Genomic DNA, 21,290 nt, shown 5'->3' with positions numbered 1-21,290 from the left:
CAAGGTCAAAGTGTTAGTAGATTTGGTTTCTGCTGAGCCCTCTCTCCTTGCTTAGCAGACAGTCTTCTCAGTGTCCTCACATGGCCTTTCCTCTCTGTATGCTCACCCCTGATGTCTTTGCTTTTCTTAGAAGGGCACTAGTCATAGTGGATTAAGGGCAGGACTCCACCCTTATGACCTATTTAAAGGTGAATCCTGTCTCCAAATGCAGTTACATTGGGGACTAGGGCTTCAGCATATGAATTGTGGGGTACACGATTTGATCTATATCAAGTGTGTGTATTTTAAATGTAAGGGAGGAAGAATACAAACCAAACTCTTAACATTGGTAACTTGGGCACAGAGAGACGGAGAAACTTGTGGATATGGAGAGGGAAGATTATCCTTTTTCTTTAGAAACGTTAGTGGTATTGATTTTCTAGAAAGTATAAGTTACTAAAATTTACCGAGAAGTAGAGACTCTGAACATACGAATAGTTGTAGAAGAAATTTGAAGGTTGTTAAAGATATCCTATTTAAAAGGTCACCATTAGGCACATAAAGTTTATGACTAAATTCTAGGTGCTTTTCAAATTACACATAATCCTTTTGATAATCAAGCTCTTTTGGTCAATAGAAAAGAATAGATAAGTATCCTGATTAATTTTTTTAAAAAAAGCATAAATTTGATATCAAAATGTACACACAGAGAAAACAGAATGATTTTATCAAGTCATTTTATCACTAGCTGAATTTACAGGCTCAGTTCAGTTCAGTTGAGTTGCTCAGTTGTGTCTGACTCTACGACCCCATGGACTGCAACACGCCAGGCTCCCCTGTCCATCACCAACTCCCGGAGCTTAGTCAAACTCATGTCCATTGCGTCAGTGATGCCATCCAACCGTCTCATCCTCTGTCATCCCCTTCTCCTGCCTTCAATCTTTCCCAGCATCAGGGTCTTTTCCATGAGCTCAGATCCCATTAAAATCGCATTTTTGGTTGGATATTTAATTGTGATTTCAGGTGACTCATTTTGTCAATTCTTTTTTGAGAGGAAGCTTGACAAATTCCTAGTATATTTGCTGAAAATGTCTCCTAATAGTGTCTGCTTTATCATCTTAAACATTTTTTTGCATAGCAAAATTTTGCCTTGCTCTGTTTTAGCAAGTTGCACTGCCATTCGTTGTAAAATTCTTGGCATATTTTCTTCCAGTCTCTTTTTTCCTTTACTGTTTCTACCAGTTCCACCAACTTTTGCATCTTCACTTGATTCTGCATCAATAGTATATTTTAGTTTTAAATTTGAAGGTTTGTTTATAGTTATTTTCTTAAATGAGAAAAATATATCATAATGAAAATAATAAGCACTTCAATTTAACTCCTTTTTTCAGTTTATATAGCTATCACTGTAGCCTGTGCTGTATGCACAGAATATTCAGGTACACACATTACAGTGTTACACTGATGCATAGGAAAACAAAGTCATTGGAATGGAATGAATCTGTTTACTCTGACTACATCGAAAATGTGTTTATATGAAATACTAGAAGTAATATACGTGCCTGAAATGAGCACTACAGTACACATACGGTGATGCTATGGTTAAAGTGAGATGTGGTCTTATCAAAGCAACAAAATTGTGCTTCACAGAAAAGTATTTTATGCTACTTCATTTTTTTTTTCTAGTTTAAAATTTTTATTAAAAAAATATATAGAGATCCCATATACCCTTCACCCAGTTTTCCCCACTGTTAGCATCTTGTATAACCATAGTATAGGATCAAAACCAGGAAATGGATTGTGGTACAATTCACAGAACTTATTCAGATTTTTCCAGTTTTCCTTGCACTCATTTGTGTGTGTGAATAGTTCTATGCAATTTTATTACCTGTATAGATTCATGTACCTACCACTACACTCAAGATATGAAACTAGCCTATCACCACAAGGCTCTTCTATGCTACCTTATAACCACACACCTTTGCTTTCAGTTTTAAACTTAAGTTGAAATTACTTAAAATTTTAAAAAATTGAATTTGTCACATTAGCCCCATGTCATGTGCTCAGTAGCAAAATGTGGCTGATTGCCATCATATCAAACAGTGCAGGCCTAGACTTCCAATTTTACAAGATAGCTCAAGGCTTTGAGGTAGTATGGTCACTTTCTTTTAAGGTCCTCTTACACTATTTAGTTAATTAATAGTGAAAGTCGCTCAGTTGTGTCCAGTTCTTTGCAACCCCATGGCCTAAACGGTCCCTGGAATTCTCCAGGCTAGAATCCTGGAGTGGGTAGCCTTTCCCTTCTCCAGGGGATCTTCCCAACCCAGGGATCAAACTCAGGTCTTCCACATTGCAGGTGAATTCTTTACCAGCTGAGCCACAAGGGAAGCAGTTAATTAATTAACTTCCTCAAAATGTGTTAGAAAAAGCCACCATAAAATATTACCGTGGAAGATATATTGAAGTATTCCATTTGACAGACTAGATATTACATGATAATGTAAGGTATTTATTGATATTTTGCTTAGAATAAACACTCTGATCCTTTGCAGAGATGAAAAAATACGTTTATTTATTATTGGAGAAATGGGATTTTATTCTAAACTAGTTTCAACTTGGTATGCAGAACTTCTGAGTGCTTGTCATATAATCAGATCCGTGGTTAGCAGTAGATGATTATAATGTAGATCGCTTACTACCTAATTGTTGCAGAGAACAGGCGGGCAGTCTTATAATGCATATGATTCATCTGAGCAGTGAAAATACAATAATAATTTTGTGTGTCATGATTTTCCCACATAGTTAGTTGAAGTAGGGTAGAAGTACTTGTGCTGTTTTCTTCCCTGTCATCTTAAAATTGAAGAATTCTAGAAAAGTAGGGAATTTGAGAATATATCTGGTGTGTGAATAGCTTCTTGTTTAAAACCTTTTCTTTTGATTTCAGATTTACCTCTTGATGCTGACCTAGAAAAGTTAAAGACATCTAAGATCACATTGGCTGAGATGCTTGGTGACATGATCTGGGAGGACCTATCTGAGTGCCTTATTAAAGATTGTTTGGTTTATTCTATCCCGACAAATAGCAGCAAGTTACAGCAGTATGAAGAGGTAAGAGCAGAGGTGTCACCGGAGGTTTGGATAGACCACAGGTTCTTGTCAGTGTCCTTTGTTTATCTTGGAGATAGTTTGTTGTTTAAGAAAATTATTCATAAGATGTGGATGCAAATTCCCTATAACTTCATTTCTCTTCTGGCTTGCTACCTTTTGATTGGGAAGTATGCTTTCTCATTCAGTATTAATATGTTTTCATTAGTAAGGTACTTTTGAAAAAGAATTGTTTTTATATTTGTATCAGCTCTAGTAGCTACTAGGCGATACTTTACTTTTTGGCTTCTTTCTGGTGTTTCCTCAAACACTAAAATAAGTACAGAAGTCCCCCCTTAGGTATGTTCTAAGACCCTCAGTGAGGACGTGAACCTGTGGTTGTATTGAACTATAGATATATGTGCAGTGTTTTTTCTATACTTATGGGCAGGTAGTATATACAATGCGGATATACTGTACAAATGGATGATTCATATCCTGTGGGTAAAACACAGCAGGTCAATGTGATATTTCATCACACTACTGAGAACAGCACACAATTTAAAACTTAGGAATTGTTTGTTTCTTGAATTTTTCATTTATTATTTTCAGACCATAGCTGACTGTGGGTAAATGAAACCAAGGATAAGGGAGGGGGATTACTGTATATTTACTAAAAAATTTGTTGCACTTTTACTAAGCAGAGTCAGAAACTCCTAATGAAGATGCTCTTCCTGATGAATTTAAATGTGTAATATTTTCTACATAGTAATGGATGGTCTGTTCTAAAACTTAAATAACCGTCTGCTCCTTGTTCTTTTCTGTACATTGGATTTGAAATTTTAATATTGAAAAGGAATATATGTATATAATTCTTTACTTTCTTTCTTTTTCTTGCATTTCTTTTTCAGATCATACAATCCACTGAAGAATTTGAAAATGCCTTAAAGGAGATGAGGTTTTTAAAAGGAGATACTACTGATTTGCTGAAATATGCCCGTAATATCAATTCTCATTTTGCTAACAAGAAGTGTCAGGATGTGATTGTGGCGGCTAGAAACCTAATGACCTCTGAAATTCACAACACTGTGAAGGTATGGGGGGGATGGTTATAATTTATTACATTGCATTAGGAAGCAGCTTATTTTTGAAATGATTGTGGTAGAGTGGAAGAGCATGTGACATTTGCTGAGATCATTGAGGTGAGTTACTAATTTTCTTAAACATTAGTTTTCTCATTTTGAAAGGGGTCCTAAGACCTATCTCTTTCATAGGGTATTGTGGGATCAGATAAGATAATGCACATAAAAGCATTGTATAAACTGAAAAAATCTACATGAATTTAATGGATTACTGTTGTTGAAGTCATAGAGTATATCAACCTATAGTTTTCTTGACTTTATCACTTGAATTTTTAGTATGCAATTTTGTGACAAGTACTGTTATATACAGAGATTATATCCTGTTGTGAAAATGTTGACTTCATTGCTTAAGCTAATAGAGGTGCTAGTTTTGAAGTTAATAAAAGGAAACAAAAAGATACGATCTTTGTATGGTGTAAAAATTATCCGTAAAATCTGTGGACAAATTATAATTTGCATTGAGGGTAATTTACTCCTTTGACCTTAGATAACTCTATTTTTTCTGTTTTTTAAAATATCTTACATATATAAATTAATATTTGGCATATATAAGTGTTATTTAGATTAGAAGAAGACACAGACTGAATAACCCCTTAGAAAATTCCTCAGCCGCTTTTCTATTACCACTGAGAGGACCATGCCCTTCTCCCCTCTGTGCTTTCTGCTTGCCCCTTTCTCCTGGGGTTACCCTGCTGTAGTGTCCACTTCAGTAAAATATATAATTAGCCATTTGAGCTCCACAGATATTAACACATTTTGGTGTAATCTGGGAATGTCGGGGGAACTAAAATACACTCAGGGTTTTTACATGAATGTCGCTTATGTCACTCTTGTGCACAAAACCCAGTGGCTTCCTATCTCATTTAGAGAAGGACCCAGTCGGCTTACCATGGCCTGCAAGGCCCTGGCTGATGCATCCCCTGTTGCCGCTCTGACTGCATATCCTACTGCATTCCTCTTCAGTCACTCTCTTCATTTGCCAGGACAGCTTGGCTACAGAACTTTGAAACCTCTTTACCCCTCTGCTTGGAATATTGCTATAGACTTGCTCCCTTTCCTGATCACTATTTTACTTTTTAAGAAAAATTCATTATTTTTAAAAATATTTCCTTGGCTGCGCTGCTCAGCATGTGGAATCTTAGTTCCCCAACCAGGGATCAAACACACGCCCCGCCCCCCACCCCTTGCATTGGAAGCACAGAGTCTTAACCACTGGACCACCAGGGAAGTTACTTGACCACTATTAAAATTGTAACCTCCTCCTATTTTTTTTTAATTATTTGTATATTTATTTTTATTTTTGGCTGTGCTAGTTCTTCTTTGCTGTGTGGTCTTTTCTTTGGTCGCAGTGAGTGGGGGCTGCTCTCTAGTTACAGTGTGTGGGCTTCTCATTGCAGTGGCTTCTCTTGTTTCAGAGCACAGGTTCTCAGCCTGTAGGCTTCAGTAGTTGTGGCTTCCAGGCTCTAGAGTGCAGATTCAGTACTTGTGGTGTACGGGCTTAGTTGCTCTGCAGCATCTGGGATCTTTGTGGATCAGGGATTGAACTCATGTCTCCTGCATTGGCAGGCGGATTCTTTACCACTGAGCCACCAGGGAAGTATGAGTCACTCAGTTGCATCTGACTCTTTGTGACCCCGTAAACTATAGCTCTCTGGGCTCCTCTCTGCACAGAATTCTTCAGACAAGAATACTGCATTGGGTAGCCATACCCTTCTCCAGGCAATCTTTCTGACCGAGGGATTGAACCAGGGTCTCCTGCGTTGTGGGCAGATTCTTTACCATCTGAGCCATCAGGGAAGCCTCCCCCTATTTCTTATACTCTTTGCTTGCTTTGTTTTTCTTCCCTCATAGCTCAGTTGGTAAAGAATCTGCCTGCAACACAGGAGACCCCGGTTCGATTCCTGGGTTGGGAAGGTTTGCTAGAGAAGGGATAGGCTACCACTCCAGTATTCTTGGGCTTCTCCTGTGGCTCAGCTGGTAAAGAATCCACCTGCAATGCGGGAGACCTGGGTTCAATCCCTGGAGAGGAGAAGGGCTATGCACTCTGGTATTCTGGCCTGGAGAATTCCATGGACTGTATGGTCCAAGGGGTCACAAAGAGTCGGACATGACTGAGTGACTTGCACTTTCATGTTACTTATTATAAATAAATATTTTATCTGAATTATTTATTGTTTTTCCCCACTAGAAAATATGCTCTATGTGGGGAGGGTTGGTTTCTTTTTTCCAGTTTGTTTTGTTCTTTACTGTTTTGTTTACTGTTGTACCTCTAACGTCAATAATATACCTGGTGCATACTACTGTGTACTTAGTACTCAGTAAACATTTGGTAAATGAATTAATATATATCCCAATAGCTCTGCATAACTCCTTGTTATAAATATGATTGTTACTAGATTGCTTTGACTCTGGGCTAAATCTTTTAGCCTTGTTGAACCTCAGTTTCCTTTTATGTAACATGACAGAATTGAACTAGATAATCTCTGAGCTCCCTATTCAACTAGTTCTGACATTCTGTAAGATTGTATTTTCCTCCCAAATATCCAAATCCTAATGATGGAGCTTCCTCTAGATAAGAGTTTCTCAGCATTGCTACTGTTGACATTTGGGACCAGATAATTCTTTGCTCTGGGGCCTGTCCTGTAGGATGTTCAGTAGCATCGCTAGCTTCTACCCACTCGATGCCAGTGGCACCTCCCCTGGTTGTGATATTTGTATTCTCATTGAAACGTTATAACAGCCCTATAAAATAGATGTTATTATACAAATTTTATATATAGATGGCAAGTCTGATGACTTTAATGTTTTTTTAAGACTTGAAAAAAACTTAAACTTTTTCTGTCAGAAATTTTCCATAGAGGTCCAGTATGTGCTGAGCAGAGCAGCTCTTCTTGAGGTAGGAACCTGCTGCTGCTTCCTGCTTAATCTCCCCCCAACTTTTTTTTGGCTCCCAAGGCATCTTTGAGAAGCACGATTTGAAAACCATTATTTTAGTGCAATTTCTTCATATTGCAATGAGAAAATTTAGGTCAAGAGAGGTTAAATGACTGTGTTTAAAGTTAGGGTAGAAAATATCACTGATGTTTCCAGACTAGAGCCCTAGTATTCTTCCCTTCGTATGTGTGTACTCAGTTACTTTAGTCGTGTATGACTCTTCGCAACCCTGTGGACTGTCACCTGCCAGCCTTCTTTGTCCATGGGATTCTCCAGGCAAGATACTGGAATGGGTTCCCATACCCTCCTCCAGGGGATCTTCACAGCCCATGGATCAAACCAGTGTCTCCTGCATTGCAGGCCATATTCTTTACTGCTGAGCCACCAGGAAAGCCCTGTGCTTCCCTTTAGTTTTCACCAAATCTGGGAATTCTTATTCAGTGTAAATGTAGGGAACATTTTTTGGATTTTGTTTGGAATTTTGTTTTTAAGAGCAGCATAAGCTAGCTTGAATGTGTTGTTTCTTTGGCTAAGCCAAGACATGTTTCTAATGGGAAATAATTTAATGACAGTGGAACACAGAGTCATACTGGTGTGCATTAATCCAATATTGTAATCTGAGAAAGAGGATTTTTTGAAGGTCCTTTCATTTACCTAAAATCTTGGGTCAGTTTCACAGCTTTGCTGTTTCCACCAAGAATAAGAATGCACAGAATGAAAAGAATGGCACTGTAAAAGGGATTGCTTATTCCTTATGATATACTTTCACCCGAGATTGAGCAGCCATTAAAGTACTTCCATATTCACTCATATAATTATTCTGTAGATCCACTGCTTAATTGTGATGGAAGCGGTCAGCATCTTATTCCTCACTATCTGCATACATCTGGATTATTCTCAGGACAATGCATTTTCTGTGTTTGACTCTTAGATTACTCCTGCTTCTAAGATAAGTGTGCCAGACTTACCTTGTCCTAATGAGGACGACAAGCTACAAGTACAGAAAGTGTCCACAGCTCAGTACAATGAGGTGGCGAATTTAGAACCTGAGAATACGTTGGACCAACATTCCTTTTCTTTGCCTACATGTCGCATCAGTGAATCTGTGAAGAAATTAATGGAACTTGCCTATCAGACTTTACTGGAGGCAACAACCAGCAGTGATCAATGGTATGAGTTCTGAGTTATCTGAACATGACAATGACTTGGTTAAATGTGTATCTAAACTATACATTTATTAAGAAAATTAGCTGGACTTCTTTGGGTTTTCTTATCCTATTAGTTAATATTTTTTTCCCTAGAGATTCAGTATAGCACACAGGTATGTACTGGTAATCAACTTTTACTTACAACGTATAGTCTTATAGCAAAGTATGAGAAATAAAATCATAAATGTGGGTGGACAAATGGGTTTGACATTAAAAATTGTTAATCACTTTTTAACCAAAAGCTCTTTAATTTTTTACTTTTAACTTTTTATTTGACTTGAATGGTATTACAGGAGAAAGCACTTGTGAAGAACTTAGAATGTTCCCTGGGAAATAATTAATACTCAGATGTTAATTAGTATTGGTGGTGGTGGTCATAGTGGTAGCTGTACCATCTGCTTCAGCCTAACATTCATTTTACCTTTTGAAATCTAGGTCCTAATTAATTTATATTTGAAATACTAATGTTAAGTAATAATAGTTTGTTGGGCAGCCAAAGGTAGAAGGAAAAGAATGAAATGCACCAAAGTTCTGACTTCTCCCTTTCCAGAAGATTTCTTCTAGTCAGCATTACATTCAAGATACCTAAACTCGATTCCACATACTTCCATATTTGAATCTCTTTTTGTTTAGTAGGCTCCTTCCCCTACTCCTGAACCAGACTGAGGAGACGACAGTAGGCTGTAGCCCAAGTTGATTGTAGAGTGGGTTTTCCAAAGCCTCTTTAGTTTGAATCTATGTGTCGTAGTTTTTTTATTTCACATTCTCATAGGAAAACAGTTTCAGTTAGAGCTTGACTTAATCAAATTGCGTCTTCCAAGGGGCTTCTGAAGTTTTAATCTCCATGTATAAACAAACCCTTTTATTTTATTCTGTTCCAGAAAGAACATGTATACTAAAATACTTCCATGATTTTAATGAATCATTATGTTCACGAGTCCATCCTGTTTTAAATATAAGGAGGAAGAAAAACGTAATACATGTAAAAGGAATTATATACTCCTTTGGCAGAATAAGGGCTTCCCTTTGGCTCAGCTGGTAAAGAATCCACCTGCAATGCAGAAGACCTGGGTTCAATCCCTGGGTTGGGAAGATCCCCTGGAGAAGGGCAAGGCTACCCGTTCCAGTATTCTGGCCTGGAGAATTCCAGGGACTGTATAGTCCATGGGGTCGCAAGAGTTGGACATGACTGAGTGGCTTCCGCTTTCACTTGGCAGAATAAATATAGGAGTGAATAGGGCCTCCTCGGTGGCCCAGTGGTAAAGAATCCATTTGCTAGTGCACGAGACACAGGAGATGCAGGTTTGATCCCTGGGTCGAGAAGATCTCCTGGAGAAGGAAATGGTAACCCACTCCAGTATTTTTGCCTGGAAAATTCCATGGACAGAGGAGCCTGGCGGACTACAGTCCATGGTGTCGCAAAGAGTTAGACATGACTGAGTGACTGAGTATGCATGCACTTTTTTTACATGGTATTCACCTGAAATATACCCGAGCAGAAGTTAGGGATGCAAGACAATTTTTTATAAGATAATACCAAACTATATATGTGCATGTATTTTTAAAAATTTACTTATTTGGCTGCACCAAGTCTTAGTTGCAGCCTGTGGGGTCTTTAATTGCAGCATGCGAACTCTTAGTTGTGGACTGTGGGATCTGGTTCCCTGACCAGGGATCTAACCCCTGTCCCCTGCATTGGGATGGCAGAGACTTAGCCACTAGACCACCAGGGAAGTCCTACCAAACAACAGTTTTGTATACTGAATGTCTACGGACATCAGTAGACCAAAAATTAGTTTTAATAGGACAAACAAAAACACAACTACAACAACCCACTTTCCTATTATCAAACTTCAAACAGCAACAATGCAATGAAAAGAAAATGAAATCATTTAGTCAGGTATCATAGTCATCAAGTTTTAACAGTGTTTTGGGGCATAGTGAACCATGACTAATTTTTTTAATAATCATTTGTGGAATTCCTGTGACTTATTCAGGGTACATAGTTTTAGTTAGTTTTATGTAGAAGTAAGCTCCATGAGCCTTTTATTTGCTCTGAGAGCTTTTTAATAATAATCTTTAGGTGTTCTAAGACCAGACTTAAAGGGCAAGAAATCTTGAGGTTGGATTCTCTCCTAGAAATGTTGATTCATGTCCTTGCATGGGGGTGAGAAGGAGAAAAGGTGGAGGCTGAAGGCAGACTGGCCCTGACAGCACCAGTGAGTGCCTTTATTGATGCCTTGCCCTTTGCAGAGTGCGCCAGTGAGCAGGTGACATTTGCTGAGGCTTAGCTCCATTTGTTGCTGAAGGGATACTCGGGGTCCTGGCAGAGCACAAATTGATAAATGGAAAAGAGGCTTTGCGTTGAAAGTCACTGTTCTTAACACTGTGAATGGGCCCAGGTTTTCAGACCTGCAGTCCAGTTGGTAACTCCTGGCTGAGAATTCATTCCATCCAGAGGAATGGTGTTTTCAGCAGTGACCAAGGCAGCTGTAGTCTTAACTGTAGACTTAGCTTAGTCTCTTCAGCTGTAGTCTTAGTGGGGAACTCTCACTTAAGGTGCACTGACTTTGAATTTTTTTTCTCATTGCCTTTATATCCTTATGCATTTCTCTTGAAACTGTGTTTTCTTTTTAGTGCTGTTCAACTTTTCTACTCAGTGAGGAATATCTTCCATTTGTTCCATGATGTTGTACCAACATATCACAAGTAAGTACCACTGTGTCTGACTTCCATATAATATTGTAAGCTTAAAATGTTTGAGTCAGGTTAAAACAGTAACTTGATATTCTCACCTAAGATAATTGGCTGCTAAAATTCACAATACAGTGCAATAAACCATTTACAATACATGTTTAAAGTACATCAGTCATTAATAATACATTAATAAGGGTACTATAATCTGCAGGATATTAGGTGAGACGAATTTGGAAACTTAAGAGAACTTTTACCCTATTACTGATGGTAGGCATTTTCAAAACTGTCTCACTTTACTTGGTTGCAAAACAAAAATGTCATCCATTGCTCCATATTGCTATCTGGTAAACATCCCACATTTTTTCCTTGGCATTCATAGCTTTGCAGACTTAATACCAGGTGGCACTAGTGGTAAAGAACCTGCTTGCCAATTCAGGATACTTAAGAGATGCCGGTTTGATCCCTGGGTTGGGAAGATCACCTGGAGGAGGGTATGGCAACTCACTCCAGTGTTCTTGCCTGGAGAATCGCATAGACAGAGGAGCCTGGTGGGCTATGGTCCATAGGGTTGCAGAGAGTTGGACATAACTGAAGTGACTTAGCACACACACACAGCTGCTCTTTTTAGTGATCTTAGGCTGTATTTACCTCACATCTTGGATTTTTTTTAAAGTTTCTTTTAATATTAATCTGATAAGTTAATATTTAAGCCTCCAGGAGTTCTCTTTATCATCCAAATAAAGTGTTTTGGATGACCTTATAGATATTTTAAGTAATATGTCAGCAAAGCTATTCCTTAAGTCAAGAACTCTGGTTTCAAAGAAAAGGTCAGTTTAATGTTTATAGTGATTTTTAGTTCAGATTTTTGAACAATTGAGATGTTTTTAAGTAGGTCCATTTATTTTGTTCTAAAAGACCACTTATTTATTGTAAGCTTATTATTTTTATTTGTATTCTCTTTGCTGTGGCTTAAAACTTTTATTTCACTTTCTACTTAGTTAGGTAAAGGAAAAGAGGAAACATCTTCAGGTCAGTTAATAGCCATGCCCTTGGGAATTCAAAGACAGTTGGCTTAGGGCTTTTTGTGCTTAGAAACATTTTTCACACTGGGGTGGAGTTAGATTTGCCGTTTCCCCCCTTTGTATGATCTGAGAACTTTATGCTAGACCAGTGGTTTACAAACTTTAGTGTGTTTCAGTCACCAGGAAACTTTGGTAGGATACAGATTACCAGATTTCATGCTCCAGATATCTGATTCAGTAGGGCTAGAGTAATGTTGTTTGGTCACTGAGTTATGTCCAACTCTTTGAGACCCCGTGGACTGCAGCATGCCAGGCTTCCTGGTCCTTCACTATCTCCCAGAGTTTGTTCACATTCATGTCCATTGAGTCAGTGATGCTGTCCAGCCATCTCATCCTCTGCCACACCCTTCTCCTCCTGCCGTCAATCTTTCCCAGCATCAGGGTCTTTTCCAGTGAATTGGCTCTGCATATCAGATGGCCAAAGTATTGGAACTTAAGCTTCAGCAGCAGGGTTGGGATAAAGGCTAGACTTTTTAACAGATTTCCAGGTGATGCTGCTATTTTCTTGCCAGGGGACCACACTTTCAGAACCACTGTTCTAGATTAGTGCTCTCAGCTTTGGCAGTATTTTAGACTCTTTCATGGACCTGTGAGAATATATGTATTTGCTTAGGCCCTAATTCTAGAGATTTTGATGTATAGGTGTGATTTAAGACTCAGACATCTCTGTTTTCTAAAGCCCTGTGATGATTGTGACGTGTAGCCCAAAGTGAGAACAACTGTCTTAGGTTGTTAGTTTCCAACTTTGTGTATTCTAGCCTGACATGGAATGGCCACACCAGGAAGTTTAATTGAATGACTGCAAGTGGACATGTAGCAGAAGTTTAAGACAAGCTCTCTTCTCAGGCTAGGTAGATAACACTAATATGTGCAGAAGAATTAAAACAGTGATTTTTAATCTTTTATAAAAATTTAAAATCACCTGGTGGGATTTTAAAACATAAATGCCCCGATTTCACTCAGAGGTTGTGTTTTGTTTGGAGAGTGAAGTCTAAGCATCTATATATTTAAACTTTCTCAGATGACTAATCTGCAGCCACTTTTGAAAACTAGTGAGTTGGAAAATAATTAAATGCTTCATTGTATAAATGAAATAGGAGTTTGGGAAAGAGGAAGCAAACCTGTATTGCCACAGACTTATCAGTGTTAAATTTTAAGGGAATTATGTGTAGCTATTCTAGGTTTCTAGTACAAAGAGTTGACAGAGGTAAACATCCATTCCCTTGCTCTTTTTTTCTTGTTAATCACTGGGTTAGTTTTATTGGATAAGGTCTCATGCAGGCAGAACAAACTCACTGTGTGGGAGTGGGAGCAATGAGTTTACATCATGTTACTTACAGCATTTATACAGTAGACAGTGATTAATAACCGAGAAAGTCATTAGAAGAGCCAACTTCAATAACAGGTGATTTCTTTCTTTTCTTTCACTTCCTCCTGACCTAGGGAGAACCTTCAAAAACTGCCACAGTTGGCTGCCATTCACCACAACAACTGCATGTATATTGCTCACCACTTGCTAACCCTCGGGCATCAGTTCAGGTTGCGTCTTGCCCCCATTCTCTGCGATGGCACTACTACTTTTGTGGACCTTGTACCTGGCTTCCGGAGACTTGGTAATGATGCCTTAAATGTAGGAAAGCATTCTGATAATGCAACTTATCAGACTAGTATCTTTATAATTTACAAATAAGACCTGTTCAAAATTAGATAGTGGTCCCTGAGCTATATTGGAAGAGAAAGGGCATTTAATATGCAGGTGTTCCCAGTTACATAGCTTTATGAAGTGAATGCAATCTTTTGAAAGCATTACTTTTTCATGACATGATTCTGTGGTACATTAGAGTTACCAAACTGCATTGCTGGTGTGTGGTGAATTCACCAAATTAGAGTTATGTCAGTAGAGTGACATGTCCTAAGAGGTGTAGTGTGACAGCCCTGTTAGCATTGTTTGTAAGAGTCACTAATGTCAGTGCTTATTTGTTTGCAAAACCTCAAACCAGCCCCCTTCTCTTCTACTTCCCTTAGCTTTACTTCTGATTATTAAAAATCAAAAGAAATATGGGATATCAGTATGTTTACTATAATGATAGCCTAAGAAAAGCAGAGAATCTGTATCATTTACTTAGCTTTTCAATTCCTGACTTTCCCCTGAGGTAGTGTAGATGTATCAGAAAAATAAGCAGTGGCTTCTACTGTATATGTAGTCTAAAAGTTCGCTGTTCTGAGGATGGGCTTGGAGGGACTGGCTGATGTATTGGAAGTGGTGTTTTTATTAACCGTAACCTTAGGGCCACCTTATGTTAACTAACAAGCAATTGTTTTCAAATAGGCAATAACAGATATTTGGTTCCTGCTTGTCTCTCCTCCTCCACCCTGAGTGTAACTGAACAACGCTCAGAATTCTTTATTCTCTTTTCTCGTCATAGGGACCGAGTGTTTTCTGGCCCAGATGCGGGCACAGAAAGGAGAACTTCTGGAAAGATTATCAAGTGCTAGAAACTTTTCAAACATGGACGATGAGGACAATTATTCTGCAGCAAGTAAAGCAGTGCGGCAGGTGGGGAGCTGTTGTTAACTCTGCAGTTCGTGCTCTTTCTTTAGATGCTTCCTGCTTATTTTTAAGCAGCAAAGCGTACGTGGCAGGTAGCTCAGTTGATTCCCCACAAGTCCCTGTAGAAATGTGGCCACCTTTTCTAGTCACATTGATGACCTTTCCTTTCCCCTGCCCCACCAAGTCAATAGGAAGCTGTCTTCCCATCAAGCCAATAGTGCGCCTAGTTATCTAATAAGTCTGCCATCGCAAGTATTGGGTTGACCAAAAAGTTCGTTTGGGTTTTCCTGTAAGATGTTGCAAAAGACCCAAATGAGTTTTTTGACCAACTCAATGTTTTAACCCATAAACTTTGAGAAGTTTGAAATACTAGCTTTCATCTTTAAAAAAATGCTTCTCTCTCTTAAGTGACTTACCTTTTTACTCCAGTTTTCCTGTCAACAGGGTAAGTATTTTTCATCAAGCAAGGATATCACTAGGGTGAAGTATTCGAGAAACATGAGTTCTGAATGGCTTTACATCACTTTTATGTAACACTTCTTCTTCCACACACACAGGAATGGTAAATGTAAATCTACCATTTAGAAAATGTAAGTTGTAAGAAAAATGTGAGTTGCAAGGAAAATGTGAGTTGTAACAACCTCTGTTTCATGTAAAGATCTGTATTTTTCTGACAGGTACTGCACCAGCTAAAGAGACTCGGAGTTGTGTGGCAGGATGTCCTGCCGGTGAACATATATTGCAAGGCTATGGGGACTTTACTCAACACAGCGGTTTCTGAGATCATTGGCAGGATCACTGCCCTGGAGGTAAGGGCCATTGGATGCTTCTCCAGACTTGAGCTGCAGTTGTTCTTCCAGGTGATGTTGATGTCTCATTTTTAGTCAACACAGATGGTAGAAGAAATTGTTCGTGTCTCATCTCTAAGTCATTGTACTGTTATTTTCTTACTTTTATCTTAATTCTGTTTTGCTGGAGTCTTGCTAATCTCTGTCCTTTATACCTATCTAAGAAAGTAGGATCATATGGCTTATGCCACCTGGCATCTGTAAATTATGAGTGAGGAGCCTGGAAATGGGGCAGTTCTCCCAAAATACAGAGTGTGCGGTTGTATACTTAATAAGTAGGTGGACTGAAGACTTTAATTTAGTAAGATAAGATGCAGCCTTGTGCAGGTACCACTTTACCAGCACCCTGTTGACATTGGGACTGTATGTGTGATCCTGCAGGAAAGTTGCCTGGACTCTGCGAGCTGAGTGTAGATTGGCTAAACCCCTGTAATAAGATTCCCTGCTTTGTAGCACACTGCCCCACTTTCTACTGGAGAAACGGATTCTTTCATGCAGGCAAATGAAATTACCGACGATCTGTTGAAACCTATTGCATGTCATTCTAGCTTTGGGAGTATTGTCAGAATTGATGAGATCAGTAAGGTCTGCTGAATTGGTTGGAAAACATCTTGCTGCCACTGACCCCCTGAATAACATGCACCAAAGATCTGCTTTTTTCTTACCACTAAACTGGTCTAATTCTGTTCTGTCGTGTTCCCTTTGTGCAAAATCAGGACATCTCTACCGAAGACGGTGACAGATTGTATTCCTTGTGCAAAACAGTGGTGGATGAAGGACCTCAAGTATTTGCACCTCTGTCTGAAGAAAACAAGAATAAGAAATACCAAGAAGAGGTTCCAGTCTACGTGTCAAAATGGATGCCATTCAAAGAACTGATGATGATGCTACAAGCCAGTTTGCAAGAAATTGGGGATCGGTGGGTAAAACCCTTCTGTAGGATTTATTAATGTCTTCACAACTATAAAAGAATATTAGTGCCATCGAAGGCAGTGCTTTCCTCTGTTTCCTGATGTTACTCAGGAGAGTTTCATATTGAGTAGCAGTGACTGGGGCCTTTGCATGGCCTGTTGTAGTGTGGATCTCATGACCACTGTCTCATATTTGATACTGTAAGGACTTCTTGCTTCTGTTATTTTTGTCTTGAGCATGTTGTTTTGTCATGCTCTACAGATAGATGATCTTGTATTGCTTGCACTTACAAGAGGTGCAACCTTCTGACACCTAGATGGGAATTCTTGCCCATTTCAACCAACAGTGGATGCATTTTAAGATTGATTTTGATATGTTAATAGAGAAGTGACTTTTACCTGTAAGAATAGTCAGCATCAAACCACTGTTTGTTTGAGCAGCAGGTTTTCTACAGGGATTCAGTACCACACACATAGAAAGGACTGACCTTTTCGTAAATACAGTGGATGTTGTTTTCTCTCAGCACCATCAGTTAACATTGCTGTGCTCTGTAATTGCATACTTTGTTGTATCCTATTGAGTGTGTGAAGGTCGTTGATACTGTGCAAAACAGGATAAATACTGGCTAGTTGCATATCCATGGATGCTTTAATTATTGTCCTGGTATATGATTAACAAGCAGACATAACCTTGCATAGAGAATGCACTGATAGGCGTTGAGGTCCATATCCATCTCTGTAGCTGCTTGTCTAGCTGCTTTAGGTTGGTTTATACAGATGCCCAAGTGTATTGGACTAGCTCTCCTTGATGTGTCTGAGTTGTTCCCAGCAAATACTATTCATTCTTAAACAAGGTAAATGAGATTTTTGTTTGAAAAAACAAAATCACCTCAGAAGACCTCTAACTGCCCTTAGTACAAACTTCAATTGATTCATCTGTTATTTACAAGTCCTTGGTGGGTTATGTCTTCAGATAAGACTCCAGAGGGCAGCAGATGAGAAATTTTGTTTCTGCTGTTAAAAGGGCCCTCTTGCAGCTCAAGAATGATCATTAATTCTTTGTTATGAGGACAGTTATAATACTAATATATCTCAGCTTCTTTTCTTCCGCCTAGGAAGATGTTCTTCCTCCCAGAGATTTCAGTAGACATAAGGATAATAACTAGAGAAAATATTTTTTTACCAAAGAAACTATCTTCGGTTGTATAGTTTAAACATTTAAAAATTAAAATATATACCTATGAAGTACAGTATGTATAACATATTCACAAGTCTAAAGAACAAAAGAGTAAAATAAGTGTTCGCATACCTACTACCCAACTTAAGAAAAAGATGGTCATTACCTTTGAAGACCCTTATGTGCTGTTCTCTAAATGGCCCCCCCACCCCCAGAGGTAACTGTCTTGAATTTTGTGTTATCTCCTTGCTTTTCTTTATAGTTTTACCACATTTGTACGTATCCCTAAATATAAGTTTTAGACTTGCCTGTTTTTGAACTTCCTGTTAATAGAATCTTCTATAACTTGCTTCTTTTGATTAGGGAATTCATTCATGAAAGTATGTATAGCTATAGTTCATATGCACTGCTGTATCATATTCTGATAATAGTCATAGTTTTTTAAAAAGTTATAATTAACATATTAGATTACTTTCAGGTTTAAAACATAGTGATTTGCTATCTTTATACATTATGAAATGATCATCACAGTAATATCAGTTACCATCCATCACCAAAGTTGTACAATATTGACTGTATTCCTTATGGGTATGTTACATCCCTGTGACTTATTTATCTTATAGCTGCATATTTCATAGTTTATTTATTCTGTTGTTTCACATATTCACCAGTATTTGGTATTATCAGACTTTAAAATTTTTCCTAGCCTAGTTGCTATGAAATGGTAGCTCATTGTCCTTTCAGTTTATATTTCCCTAAATGCTAATGACATTGAGCATCTTTTTAGTGATCTTTTTTTTTTTCTATTGTAAAATGCCTATTTATCTTTTTTATATTGGAAAATCTGTGCTTTTCTGTGGAGGTATAGTTGACGCGTAGTATTACTAAGTTACGGTGCCCAATACGGTGACTCAGCTTTTGAAGGTCATACTCCCTTTAGTTATCATTGGCTCGGCTCCCTGTGTTGTACACTGTGTCCTTGTAATTTATTTTATTAGTTTGTACCTCTTAGTCCCCAGCCTCTAAATTCCCTCTCCCCACTGGTAACAACTGGTTTTTATTCTCTCTGTGAGCTGTTCATATTTTTTACCCTTTATTCTACTGATTTTTTTGTGATTTTAAATGTATTATTTTGTGCCTCTTTGTCGGTTAAAATGTGCCACCTGTGGTTCACTTTTTAAAGTAGTTACGGTTATATTTCTCTATATAACCCTGTGAGCATGTGGTTCTAATTGTCAAGTTTAAACGGGCTTAGTGAATATAGAATAAGGAAGTGTTTATCTTTCTAACTTGGTCTCTTCATCAGTTTATGCTGATACCAAAACGCAGCCAAGAAGCAGAAGATGTTAAACATACTGAGTGGTAGACTCATAAAGAAGGGGGGAAATGCCAGAATTTGTTTTATTTCCATTTTAACACATTATTGAATCAATGTCACTTAATATAACAAATCACCGGCCACAGGCAGTAGTTTCTGCAAAAATCCCCTGGTCAATAATGAGTTAAACAAATACATGTTTGGAATCAAGTAAGCAATTTAAAAACTTTGCTTATACTTAATAGGAAATAGAAATTGTATTTTTTTATTTTGCAGGTGGGCAGATGGAAAAGGGCCCTTGGCAACTGCATTCTCTTCCAGTGAAGTAAAAGCTTTAATTCGTGCCTTGTTCCAGAACACAGAAAGAAGAGCAGCCACCCTTGCTAAGATTAAATAGCTCCATCTTCCTGAGAAGGCCATGTCTTGACCAGGTGGATTCCTCTTGGCGTAATCACTCCTTTAAAGACTTCTTGGAATCACTGATATGTTGTGGAAGTTTGATTTCACCCAAGAACGCCTTACCTCCTGGCCTGTATGATAAGATGTCAAATGAAGTACCTCAAGTTGTTGACTTTTCAGCCACCCTCCCATGATAAAAAAAACCCCAGGGTGACATTATTTCATGTGCTCCGAGGATCTCGGGACTGTATCCATTGAAAATACAAGCTCTGGCCTTGGATCAAGGAATCCGGGACATTCCAAGAGTCTGAATAAAGAATTTGTGAGGGATGGGAGATTTATTTTGGAGGGCAAGGGAACTATATTTGGTCTCTTGGGAATTAAAGAGACTGCCTTTAATATTTCTTTCCAATAAATAATAATTTTCAGTTATGGGTGAGTGTTTAATAATATGGGAGCTTAACAAAGGAGGCCATCAAGTTTTCCTGTCTTTTGTGCCACTCTTTTTATTGACATTTATGATCCTCACAGAGGACTCACTGACTTATCTTCTTTCTTCATGATACTGTCTGATAATTTCTCAACATTCTTAGGACCCCTAAGACTTTCTTTTAATATAAATTTTTGGCACTTTTTGCTATTTCAACTAAATGCTTTTTTTTTTCCTGAACTTGCACACGACTTGTCGGATCTTAGTTCCCTGACCAGGGATTGAACCCAGGCCCTAGGCAGTGAAAGTGCAGAGTCCTAACCTGTGGACTGCCGGGGAATTCCCAGACTAAATTCTATTTTTTAAAATTGGATTTTCTTTTCTTCTTCTTCTTTTTTTTTTGTCTTCTCAAAGTCCACTGTTTCTGTACCTCTCAGATGGCAAAGGTTTTACATTGCCAGTGTGCCTTCGGTATGTACGTGCTGTGAGGTGCGAACTCTGGGTTCTGCAGCCTGATCCTTTATTTGGTGAGCATGGTTAATCCTACAGCTCAACTTTCTCTGTTTGTAACTCTGCAGCCATTGGAGTTTATATTAGATTGAAGTTATTCTCTGTAGAACTCTGGGTTGTATCTCTTCATGCAGAGCTATGATTTCCTCTTGTGAAAAGAGGGAGAAGAGTGTCGTCTGTGTGTGCCTCGGAGAAGGTGCTGTCTGGAGGAAGTTTTCAGTGTAGTGGTCTGCTTCCTCGGGCTTCAGCCCCCAGTCCCCGGCACGCATAGAATAAACTGCCTTCAATTATTCCAGCTTCCCCTTGTTCTTAGTTCGGGCTCAGCCCCTAGACATTCTGGTTGCTCAGTTTTCCTTTTACCTGTTTAGAGGTCATAGAATAATGAATTAGAAAGAAGGCTGGTGTTTTTTTATCAGAGAACTCAGCTGTGGTTGATGACAACCTATTTATTTATACTCAACATACCCTATTATGACAACACACAGAAAAAAGACGCCTGAACCAACTTTAGTTTTTTTGAGAACAAAGAAGTTGTCTTCCTTGAGAGAGGGGGAGGGGACCATTTTCACAGATGAAGAAAATAACTGTTTTTGAAAATCCACACAATTTGAGGTAGCATTCTTTTTTTTCAGCGGTGGAGAGAATGGGGAACTAAGGACAAAACTGAAATACGTGAATTACGGGACTGTTAACACACAATAGCAGATTTCTTTTGTTCATAGAAGCTATTCCTGCTGCTTGACAGGTGTAGCAATTGAGGGGTGGGATCTCTTATAACTGAATAGCATGCTCCTTATCCCATCCCTTCCCCCGCCATTAGCGCAAAAAGCTGCATCACAATTCTTCTGAGGCTGGGTAGACTCCATCCCTCAGCATTTGTTCCTCTAATGAATACTCTGTATATTATATCACACAGAGCAGGCAGACTCCAATTGCCAAGGCAGTTGAACAACTGGTGTGGGAATATTCGTTCTGGTCAGAGATCTGCTCAGCCATCTGACTGAGCAACATGGGAGTAGG

At 38.6% G+C, this 21,290-nt stretch overlaps 1 protein-coding gene across 1 annotated transcript in view; it reads left to right on the top strand.

Moving 5' to 3' along the window:
* The window catches only part of ZW10 (zw10 kinetochore protein), a 34,128-nt gene extending 14,366 nt beyond the window's left edge, over positions 1-19,762 (top strand). The window contains exons 8-16 of the mRNA XM_043482010.1: positions 2,924-3,087; positions 3,975-4,157; positions 8,071-8,309; positions 10,985-11,056; positions 13,570-13,739; positions 14,553-14,683; positions 15,355-15,486; positions 16,242-16,444; positions 19,208-19,762. Coding sequence (XP_043337945.1) covers positions 2,924-3,087; positions 3,975-4,157; positions 8,071-8,309; positions 10,985-11,056; positions 13,570-13,739; positions 14,553-14,683; positions 15,355-15,486; positions 16,242-16,444; positions 19,208-19,328 — 1,415 coding nt within the window. The 3' untranslated portion in view covers positions 19,329-19,762. The remainder of the gene's footprint in view (positions 1-2,923; positions 3,088-3,974; positions 4,158-8,070; positions 8,310-10,984; positions 11,057-13,569; positions 13,740-14,552; positions 14,684-15,354; positions 15,487-16,241; positions 16,445-19,207) is intronic.
* Positions 19,763-21,290: the final 1,528 nt, after the last annotated feature.

Source organism: Cervus canadensis, chromosome 11 (assembly GCF_019320065.1).
Source record: "Cervus canadensis isolate Bull #8, Minnesota chromosome 11, ASM1932006v1, whole genome shotgun sequence".
Classification (NCBI taxonomy): Eukaryota; Metazoa; Chordata; class Mammalia; order Artiodactyla; family Cervidae; genus Cervus; species Cervus canadensis.
This window is presented reverse-complemented; position numbering and strand designations above follow the sequence as displayed.